Here is an 11,815-nt window from a genome sequence, read left to right as displayed (position 1 = left end):
GACTGTGTGAGACGTTAGGGTAGGGAGTGTATTCATTACCTATGAGGAGGCCCGTGAAGCCCTTGGCAGGATCGTACGGACACCTGTCTCTGCCTTCCTCCAGGCTTGACGAGAAGTTGAAATGCTCTGTATCCTTATGGAGGGGAAGAGAAAGCCAATTAATTCACTTAAATTCAGTTAAATTTAATTAAATTCAACTAGATTAAATTAATTTAAACTAAATTAAATTCAGTTCAGTTCGGTTCAGTTCAATTATATTCCATTCAATTATATTTTCTTCTATTCTATTATGTTCTATTGAATTCAGTCCATTCCATTCCTAGCACTCCAGTTCACTTCTTCATTCCCAATGTAATTTGGAGTTGGAATAAAAAAAGAATAACTTCAAACAAATTTTCTACAGTCACAGTTTCATTATTGCTTCCTGTTATCAGTGCCAGCTATTGTTATTTAGGGATTGCTATTTAAAGAAGCACATCAAAGCGCATCCCTGATGAACTACTGTTCTACGACTGTGCCTTTCCCCATGCCCGTCAGTGTCAGCTCTCCCCACTGTAACGTCCCCCTGAACCTCGGCCTGGTCCCAGGAGGGCTCTTACGATGTAGGCACACAGGGGCCTGAAGGCGTGGGTCCCACACACGTACAGGTGGGTGCTGTTGTAGTGCTCCAGGAAGCGGATGTGATTGTAGCACTCTGTCTGCAGGGGAGCAGGAGAGAGAGAGAGAGAGAGAGAGAGAGAGAGAGAGAGAGAGAGAGAGAGAGAGAGAGAGAGAGAGAGAGAGAGAGAGAGAGAGGGGCGTCACATAGGGCTGAAGAACGGCAGGTGGCCGTCTTAATCTCAGATGATGAGCCAATTAAAGGGGTGGCGTTGTGCCACCAGGTGTGAGTGTGATACTGTGATCAGCCGTTTCAAGCCGTTTGAAAATCGACCCTTTTCTGTGTTTTGGTGACATCACCAAGTGGGCGTGTCCAACTGGATGTATGATGGATAGATAAGCAACATCTGCTACAGTCCACTGGGTAGGCTGGTGGACTGATCTATGCAGCATACATATAGTTCATATATATAGTATATATATAGTTTATATAAATGTTTTCCTATATTTATACACACATGTTTATCTTCTGCTTATAGCTTCAGAAAGGTTAACTTTGTGGTGACTATTTGTGGGGTTGACATATTTGTTTTCATCCTTGTGCATCAAACAGCTGCCGCTGTTCTGTCAACGTGAAATAGTTAAATCGACCCAAAATGGAAGCACAACAGAACGGCAGGGGGGCACCTGATTGTCTTTGCCTTTGTTCAGACACTGCTTCTTCTGCTCTGCCGAGGCCTCCCAGTCAATCTGCAGACAATGAGGGAGAGCGGGGGAGAGACACGCAGAGAGAGGGAGAGAGAGAGAGAGAGAGAGAGAGAGAGAGAGAGAGAGAGAGAGAGAGAGAGAGAGAGACAGAGAGACAGAGAGAGAGAGAGAGAGAGAGAGAGAGAGAGAGAGAGAGAGAGAGAGAGAGAGAAGGACAGCGAGAGACAGAAAGAGACAGAGAGACAGAGAGAGAGAGCGAGAGATGGAAAGAGAGAGAGAGATAGAGAGGAAGATGAAGAGGAAGAAACAGAGAGAGTGGGAGAGAGAGAGAGAGAGAGGGAGGGATAGAGAGAAAGGAGGGATAGAGAGAGAGAGACAGTGAGCAAAATATATATGAGGTACGGATAAGCAAGGACAAGAGCAGAAAGTGAGGGGGAAGAAATGTAATAAATTATGAGTAATGGACACTGCATGTGTCTCTTAATTGTTCTGGCTGTGCCGCCGAATATGCTAGCAAGTCCCATTCTAACAGTAATAAACGTCCTGCTTCCATTTAGTCCAAATAGCCACAGCAATATAAGAAGCATCCAAAGTTACTGTGCTGAATCACGCTCAAACTCAAGAAAATGTACTACAGACTGCTATAAACACTTACTTTGCGCCTTTCCACTTAAGCAAAGCAACAAGCGAACATCTACACCTAAACCTTCAACGGCAGGAGGCACTTTTCTTCTTGAGTTTACATTTTTCCAACCCAGGGAACCGAGGGCTCTCTGCCAAAAGCCATGCGGCGCTAGCTTCAGGAGAGAGGAAGGCGCTCAGTGATGCAAAGGCAGTGGGCAAAACGTTCGGTTTCTATTCATAACATTACAACATAACATAACAGTCGCCCACAGCATCTAGAAAGAGTTCACACTGTGTAATCTGTGCCTTAAGCGGTTACATGTTCATCGGTTTTAAGAGGAGAACCAAAAAAAACAACCTCCCCAAGGCAGGTAGTAGTGTGCTAGACAGACAGGGGTTAACCTTGTTCCTAACCGTGTTCTCCTCTCACGACGGGACAGGCCTTGAGCGGGACGCTCCAGATGAGCGTTATAGCCGAGAGAGAGAGAGTTTAGTTTCATTGGTTTAGCGCAGGAAGGTGAGAGAGAGGGCGGGGCTTTCAGTTCCATCGGCAGAAGGCGAGAGAGGGAGAAATCTTCCGGTAGAGGGACATCCGTTCCCGTCTCATGTTTCGGATAATGCTTCTGTCAAAACTATTTCAAAACTAAAAAACTTCCCCGGTTAAAACCGGGGAAGGAAGTAAGACGGTGGAAAGCGAGTTGTGACGGATTGGTTAACGCAACAATGCACGAACCCCTCTCCCCCCCCCCCCCCAGGTGCTCACCGTAGCGTTGGCCGGTGCAGAGATGTTGGCGGTGTCCAGGGCGTAGATGGCCCCCCTGCCCCCCACGTAGAGCAGGCCGGCCCCCTCGTCCAGCAGCAGGGTGCTGTAGTTCTGCACCGAGCCCGTGAAGCGCTGGCGGCCTAGGACACCTGCACACAGAGGGGGGGGCAGCAGAGACGTCAGGCATGCGTCAGAATGAATGAGGACTCATTTTTTGTTAGAAAGGGATTTTTTAATGGAGAAATCCGAGAGTGTTGCCCTGAAAACAGCCCTGTTTTCAGCTGGTGATTGACGTTTGCAATCACCAGGTGCGAGTGCAAACGTTGCTCATCTATTCATACATCTAGACGGACACGCCCACTTGTGATGTCACTTAAACACAGGAAGAGGCATATTTTCAAAACTGCGTGTAAAGGCTAATCACACTCACACCTGGTGGTATTATAGCTTTAACCAATAAAAAGTTTACTCAAAACTTACTAGAACGAATGAAAGCCTTCCTATATAGGAGGGTCTTTAAGGTGAGGTTGCACAATACAATACACTGTAACTTAATGGTCCAGAAGAGTTGCCTTTCGCTTCACTCTGCATGGACATAAACACATAAGCGCATTAGACATATGGACACCCAGAGGCACTAAGAACCTTACAAAGCGTTTCACCATGATGGTGCAGTAACTGTGGAGATTTCTTTTTATTTAAGAAATCCGAGAGTGTTGAACAGTGCTGAAATAGAACAAACAAGTAAGAGCTTAAAGGTCCCATATTTTATCAGCAGGTGTGAGTGCAAACGTTGCTCATCTATCCGAGATGAGTACAGTCCATCTAGGTGGACACGCCCATTTTTGATGTCACTAAAACTTTAGGAAGAGGCATATTTTCGAGACTGCTTGTAACGGCTAATCACACACTCACACCTGTTGGTATAATAGGGGACCTTTGCTAACCAATAAAAAGTTGACTGGAAATGTACTAAAACAAATGAAAGCCTTCCTATAGAGGAGGGTACACAATACAATACGTCATAACTTTATGATCCACAAGAAATTTGAAAATTGACTTTTGCTTCACTTTGCATTGACGTAAGCACATTGCAAAAATACACATCGCCACCCAGAGACGTTTAACACGTTAAAAAGCGTTTCACCATCATGGTGCAGTACAATGAAGATGTCTGAGCAGATTTCTACCTTGAGTGGAAGGAAACTGCTTTCACTTGGGCTGAAGGAGTTCTTGTGGATATTTTTAGCTGCCATTGGCCCCGATGGAATGGTGCAATTGTGCAGCGAATGGCTACTTGAATTGGACGGTAGCCATTCACTTTGTATTAGTTGTTTTAGGGACCCGTTATGCAAGAAAATGTTTGCTATTTTTGTAAACCCACGTTGAAAATGAACGTTCAACAAGAGGGCTGTTGTATTAGGTGTAGTTTTGTATTTACGTTCCTAGAGAGATCTGTACGGAGTTCCACATTTTCTGTTATATTATATGTTGCTAAAGCTCTTAGAACACTAAAAATGTCTCCCATGGCAGGCAACAAAGACTAAAACCCTTAACCTGGACTTGATGACGCGCAGCACAAAGGGGCTTGGGGCGACGGTCGTCAGCGCGTTGGGTGGGTATGACCGAAGTTGAACTCCAGGTAACTGAATTAAAGTTTAATCAGGGGCGAAAGCACATACTTTGCCACGCAACGGGCTATTTGATAAACCACATTCTGTGAGCAGTGGCAGATGTTAGGATTTCATTTCCCCCGTTTAAAGCGCTCACATCGGCAATGTTGCGAGCCCCCAAACGCTAGCTTAGCGGGGTACTCTAGAGTCTATTGCATCCGGTGGGGCCATAAAATAACGCAAGTCGTGAAAAGCAGAGCTAATCACAGTGAATGGGATTAGCCGACGTTTTATGCCGCGTGGCCAAGTAGGGACTGAATGATATCGGGTTCCCAGGTGGTAACTGTGCTGCCCACTCTGCCCTCGATGCAGGAGCTTTGTGGGGGCTGGCGAATCGGATGGCTGGCTGACCCTCTGGGGCTCTTAACCCTTCTGCTTAAACCCGAGGTAACGGCCAAAAAGGTCCATTAGATCACCATGTATCGTAGACAGGAAGGTATGGGAGAGAGAGGGGAGGGTCTGAAGCAAAGGACCGCGGGGCAGGAATCGAACCCGCGTCGCTCTGATCCGGACTGAGCCTTAATGGTACGCCATCGACCCGTTGAGCCACCGGGACACACCCCATCGCGGCTGTAAATTAATACGAGGAAGATCAATAACAGCCTCTTTTATTACTGATGGCCGCTAAACGTCACTTTACAACGTTTATCGTGGTGTGTGTGCACGTGTGTGTGTGTTTGGGCATGTGTGTGTGTGTGTGTGTGTGTGTGTGTGTGTGTGTGTGTGTGTGTGTGTGTGTGTGTGTGTGTGTGTGCGTGCGTGCGTGCGTGCGTGCGTGCGTGCGTGCGTGCGTGCGTGCGTGCGTGCGTGCGTGCGTGCGCGCGTGCGTGCGTGCGTGCGTGCGTGCGTTTGTGTTCGTGCGTGTGTGTGTGTGTGTGTGTGTGTGTGTGTGTGTGTGTGTGTGTGTGTGTGTGTGTGTGTGTGCGTGCGTGCGTGCGTGCGTGCGTGCGTGCGTGCGTGCGTGCGTGCGTGCGTGCGTGCGTGCGTGCGTGCGTGCGTACGTGCGTGCGTGCGTGTGCGGTGTGTGTGTGTGTGTGTGTGTGTGTGTGTGTGTGTGCGTGCGCGCCTGCGTGTGTGCGTGCGTGTGTGCGTGCGTGCGTGTGTGTGTGCGTGCGTGCGTGTGTGCGTGCGTGCGTGCGTGCGTGCGTGCGTGCGTGCGTGCGTGCGTTTGTGTTCGTGTGTGTGTGTGTGTGTGTGTGTTGGAGCAGGGCTTCAGACACTATTCCACTCATCTTATGACCCAGATCCCTCTTATGACAACGTGCATCATTCCTTTCAGCATAAAGCTGTCTGGCCTGACCTGAAGACCTCAAGCTCAACCCCGCCCTGTCCTGCCCTGAAGACCTCCTCCTCCCTCTGCTTCTACTACTACCCCGACGAGTTGAAAGAGACTCGCACAGATCTTGTGTTTCCAAGACAAGACTAGATGTTGTGTTTCGACGACAAGATCGATAGGCCCGCCTGTCAATCTCGTCGTGCAAACGCAACATCTGCGCGAGTCTCTTTCAGCTCTTCGTGGTAGCAGAGGTGTTCTACTTTGATGAAGGTAAGACCGAGAAGATGAATGAAGTATAACAGTACAACTATTGATCACAGAAGACAATCAAACCTGAACGACAGAGTTGGATCTAGAAGAAACTGACTCTCTGACGTTCAAACACAGCGGATTTAGACTTTCGAAACACATGTGACAGACACATAGTCTACTCGTCTCGGCAAAACAAGTGTGTCAGGGATTTATGTCCGTCAGGCCCTGTCTAGGGATATCTTTATGTCGATAGCCCCCTAGGGGTCCTGGATGTGGTGTCATGCGAGGGTCATGCACCAGCAGACACAGTTATTCCGTTATCCCGTTATCACTTAGACCCGGTCGACAGCTGTGCGAGGTCTCCTCATGATCCTCCGAGGTAACACAAGTACCTTTATTCAACTTTGGGTATGTGAAGGTCGACTGATATCTTTATAACGGAGGAGCTTCCTCGTGTCTGAGATTAGACCGCGATTCAGAACCTGCCTTTCTCAGAATGGTCCCTGAGAATCTGACTCATCTGGAGGCATAAAGCATCCAAGGCCTGTGTGTATAGGAATATATATATATATATATATATATATATATATATATATAACATATATATGTGTGACTCTCATATAAACCTGAGAGTCAACCTTTGGTGACTGTGTTTATCCAAGCTTATTTTCATTCATATAGGATAAAGGAAAGATTATGATTAGGTTTTCTTTATATAATAATTATATTTCCTTTAAACATACAGTGAATTTCTGCCATATTCTCCCACTCATTCTCTCAAACACAATCTTCCTATTCCCACACTGAGCAACCTAGTACCATAGTAATAATGATAGTCATAAAGATAATGATATATTCAATTTGAAAGCACAATCTCTCTCAAGGACACTTTAGATAATAAGGGCATCGCAGAGCAAAATTACACACAATCAACATCCAATAGGCGGTAAAATTTATGCAGTCACAGCAAGGTTTTCAAAACACAGAAGTGAGAAGTGGAGTGAGTGTGTGTGTTTTTGTGTGTGTGTGTGTGTTTCTTTGAGTGTTTCTGTGTGTTTCTGTATGTCTCTGTTTGTGTGTTTGTGTGTGTGTGTGTGTGTGTGTGTGTGTGTGTGTGTGTGTGTGTGTGTGTGTGTGTGTATGTGTGCTTCTTTTCATTGTGTGTGTGTGTGTGTTTTTGCATATGTGTGTGTAGTGTGTGTGTGTGTGTGTGTGTGTGTGTGTGTGTGTGTGTGTGTGTGTGTGTGTGTGTGTGTGTGTGTGTGTGTGTGTGTGTGTGTGTGTGTGTGTCTGCGTGTGTTTGTGTGTGTGTGTGTTTGCGTATGTGTGTGGGACTGCGTATGTGTGTGTGTGTGTGTGTGTGTGTGTGTGTGTGTGTGTGTGTGTGTGTGTGTGTGTGTGTGTGTGTGTGTGTGTGTGTGTGTGTGAGGGGGGGGTTCAAGTCCTCCTCTTCTCAACCAGCTCCCCTAGTTCTCTGAAAATAGAGCCAGGCCAGATTGTGTGTGTGATCAAATATTCTGTTTGGAGCCTGGTGACCGATCTACTTACCCACAGACGTTTCCTCTGACAACTTGTCAATAATATATTATTATATGCTATACGTGTGTGTGCACGGCGAGGGAGACAGTGAATTAAGTCCTCCTGTCAGCCCCCTTTCGCCCATGTTTTCACACACAAACACACATACAAACACACTCCCACACACATACACACCTAAGCCCATGCACACACACACACCCATGCACACGCAATCACGCACGCACACAAACAGAAGAAGCATTTGATGTCTTGTTTGTTGAAATTCGCCTCACATTCCGACGGCAATCAATAACTCAAATGCTGCGACAAAAAATAGAGAAGAATGCGATATCTGTTGCAGTTACAGGACAGGGGTAAGACGGTTCAATCATTTTGTTCGGCCCAAATTAACTGATTGGATGGCCTAGCTGTCTGTCAACCTTCATGCCTGCCTACCTGTGGGCCCTCATTGGTCATGACCCAAGTCTTCCACAAGGCGAGGCAGAGCTATGGCTCAAGCTTGTGGGATATTCATGTGTGTTGGGGAGTGTTTTGGTGGGAGGCCCAAAGCAAGTGGTGGCATTTTGGTACGATACTTTCAAAATGCTTACTCTGGCTGGCTTCTCCGAATTGCCGACCCTAGCATTAATTAAAGGCCAGGGGAGACTGACAAGGTTTCCAGACCAGTTTGTGAAACATAACCACTGAAGACAGTGTTTAGCAAGAGACAAGCCAGACCCAATGAAAGAGAGATCAATCACGACACTATTACTTCTCTACAGAACACAATCTCCTCACTGACATCTCTTTCTAATTTTTTTTCTGTCTTGCTCAACAACGCACAACTTAGTCATGGAAATCCCTGTGGTCAGAGTTTCCCTAAAAATGACATGGCGGGAACATCTCCTGTCACATGACACGGCCCACGTCCTCCGCTCACGGGTACAGACCTCCCGGTGTCATGTTAGTGTCATGTGACTGAGATCTGAAGCGCACGCTTTGCCCTCTCCTCTCCACAGGACTCCGCATGACGCACAGCGTGAGCTTCTGCCATGGAGGAAGGCCACCAAATGTTTTTATATGTCTTAATGCGTTGTGTGACCGAACGCACATTGGCGTGTCATTATTATGTCACGTGTACGGTACACTTTTTTACGGTACAAACCATCGCAAGCCAATTACATACACGCGAGGATTCCACCGAGATTAGACATAGCTAAACGACCGTGGTGTTGCGGCACGGGGAGCCGGTGACAGATGTTCCACACATTCTCCCATCGATAAATATGTAAACACAATGTATGCATATATAACATCATACAACCCTGCTTTATTTACGTAGCATGCACAACGTATAGCATTCAGCATTAAAAGACAGGGACAATCATTGCTAGCATTAGTAGCAAGCTTTGTAAATCTGAAGTGTGGGAATGGAACTGGGAACGACAATTTGTTTGCGCTACGGCGTCATGTTGAAGACATAGCCGTGTTTGGGTGGGGGGGAGGGGGGGGGGGGGGGGAGGGGCTGGTTGAAGCATCCACCACACCACCACCATGCGTCCTTGTCTGGAGGAGCCCGGTCAAAGTGCCTGATGTGGAGTGTGGCGTTGTCTTTGCTACAGTATACCTGAAAACAATTGCTTTTATCCAAAGCGACATACATCGGTTAATAATACACACATTGACACACTGACGGCAGAGTCAACCATGCAAGGCGACATCCAGATCGTCAGGAGCAGTTTAGGGTTAAGTGTCTTGCTCAGGGACACATCAACACTCTGCTAGGAGGAGCTGGGGATCGAACTAGCAACCTTTCGGTCACAAGGCAACTAAGCTAAGCCGACCCATAGATAGATGCAAGAGTGTTTTTTCCCACTATTTTATATGCAAATACAAAGGCAGTTTAAATGCTCAGAGTTGTTAGTCATAACTCAGGACGTTTACAGCGTGGTCGTGACCTGCGAAGGTCGGGACACGCCAGGGGGGGGGGGGGGGGGTCACATGGGTCACGTTGCCGAGTATCTTCCCTCCCACGCACACACACACACACGCACAGGCACACACATGCGCAGATGTACACACACGCGCGCACACATGCACACACACACATGCGCGCTCACACAAGCACACTCATGCACACACACGCACACACACACTTACCCCCACACACACACACACACACACACACACACACACATGCACGTACTCAAAGTCAGACGCATGCACATGTGCACACTTACACACACACACACACATACACGTACGCACACACACAGACACACACGCTCGCACGCACACACACACACACACACACACACACACACACACACACACACACACACACACACACACACATGCACGCACACATACACAAGCATGTGACTCATGGGAGACCACCGCAGGCCTTGGTTCCGGCCATCGTATAAAAACAGTGTCTCCGATGACATAACACATGTGACGCTGGTGAGAAGGGCTCTAGGGGCGCAAGTGTCCCCACATGCCCTGACCACCATCGCCTTCTAAAGGTTGAACTCTGCTGTCGGCCGTGGCTCTCGGTGAGCCAGGGCATGCCTTCATGGTTCTGCGACAGAGCGGCAGACATGACCGCCGGCAATCAACGCCGTTTGCTGAAGCCACGGTGAAAACGACTCGCGTGTAGTTCCTCTAACGGCCTGTAGGGGATCATGGTGTTCGGATGCATATTTTGAGAGGTCTCTTTTATTAAAATTGTATTCTAGTCTATTTTAATTATAGACCCAAGACACATCCATGACACGGCTATTAAACACCGAAGTATATATTAGGCTTCAGGCCCGGCCCGCTCTGTGTTGGTTGGGGCCTGGCAGTCTGGCTGGTGTGTTTTTGACACACACAGATGGTCTGGTTCTGGTTCCGTGTGTCGAGCTCAACAGCAAACCCAAACTGGTGAGGCAACGGAACCAAGCCTGGTCTTGAGTCTGCAGGGTCCGTACTATTTGTCTGAACTTGTTTTTGGAAACTAGAACACTAGAGTAACAAAATAACAAAAAAAGGAGGCACATTAGCAGATTGTTTTTCAGATTTTACGGAATAACTGCAGGCTCAGCCTACCAGAAGGACAATACACAGGTAAACTCATAAGCAGAACTGTGTCTATCTTCTGTGCATATCAATTCAATACACATTTCCCTGTTGCCAGCATCAGAAAAAAATACTTAGCCAGAAGCTAAGCCCCCTGGCTATTTTCTGTTAACGGTTGAGAGTGTGTTTGTGTGTGTGTGTGTGTGTGTGTGTGTGTGTGTGTGTGTGTGTGTGTGTGTGTGTGCGTGTGCGTGTGCGTGTGTGTGTGCGCGTGCGTGTGTGGGGGTGTCCGGGCATGCATGTTGTGACTCACCTATCACTCATGAGGCCCCAGACTATACAGGAAGGCACATGACACACCACACAGATACAGATGCACACACACACACACACACACACACACACACACACACACACACACACACACAAACACACACACACACACCAATGCAACATCTGGCTACAAGTGCTGAGAGGGATACTAGTAACCTGTCACTCTTTGACGTTGTGAGATGTCTACTGTTGAAAAACCCTTAGAAACCTCCCTTTGGATACCTTTAATAATGCCTTAGAAACCTGTATTTGGACATCTTTAATACTGCTTTAGAAACCTGCATTTGGATACCTTGATTGTTGCTTTAACACTGTCTTGGGATACCTTAGAAATCAGTCTTTGGATACTTTAAACATTGCTTTAGAAACCTGCATTTGGATACCTTGAACTCCGCTTTAGCCCTGCCTTAGAAATCTGTCTTTGGATCCTTTTGGGAATACCTTGGAAACACAAATGAATGTGGTACTATTGTGGTACAACCTATAGATGATCTGGCAATGGCTGTTTTCGTGCCCATGTTTACATGTCAACAAATCCTTCAAAGCGTGGAGGCAGCGCAAGTCTCGGGGTCAAAGTTAAATCCACCTGGCTCTCTACAGCGTTTACATGAGGTTGCTTCGCAACAAAGAAATGACAGAGATGACAGCGTCTTCCTATCGGTGATGGATTCGAGGGGTGTAACAGAAATGTCATGTTTCAGCGGGTGGTTTTTCACACCTTGGTAGGACAGCCAGGGTGTCACATACACACACAAGACAGGAGCACACACCATAGAGGGAGGGATGGGGGTAGGGGAGGGGGGGCCTCAGTGAAGGTGGTACTAGTGAAGTCAATACTATCAGAACATCCATTGAAATGTCTGTTTGTTTGGAGGCAGAGCTGCACAGCCTGTTTTTTTCTCAAAAACGGACGCACACAGGACGCACACGGACGCAGAAACAGCCGTTGGGTTGAAATCCGGGAACCCGAGTTAGCTTTGTTGTTTAAAAACAGAAGCAACGGACCAAACG

At 47.3% G+C, this 11,815-nt stretch overlaps 1 protein-coding gene across 1 annotated transcript in view; it reads right to left on the bottom strand.

Annotated features, from left to right (window-relative positions):
• Window positions 1-11,815, bottom strand: part of sema4gb (sema domain, immunoglobulin domain (Ig), transmembrane domain (TM) and short cytoplasmic domain, (semaphorin) 4Gb) — a 31,239-nt gene that overhangs the window by 10,734 nt on the left and 8,690 nt on the right. Inside the window, 4 exon segments of the mRNA XM_056577593.1 lie at window positions 14-133; window positions 600-698; window positions 1,285-1,347; window positions 2,693-2,841. Coding sequence (XP_056433568.1) covers window positions 14-133; window positions 600-698; window positions 1,285-1,347; window positions 2,693-2,841 — 431 coding nt within the window.

Source organism: Gadus chalcogrammus, chromosome 18 (genome assembly GCF_026213295.1).
Source record: "Gadus chalcogrammus isolate NIFS_2021 chromosome 18, NIFS_Gcha_1.0, whole genome shotgun sequence".
NCBI classification, from domain to species: domain Eukaryota; kingdom Metazoa; phylum Chordata; class Actinopteri; order Gadiformes; family Gadidae; genus Gadus; species Gadus chalcogrammus.
The sequence above is the reverse complement of the archived record's forward strand: the minus strand, read 5'-3'. Positions and strand labels throughout refer to the sequence as shown.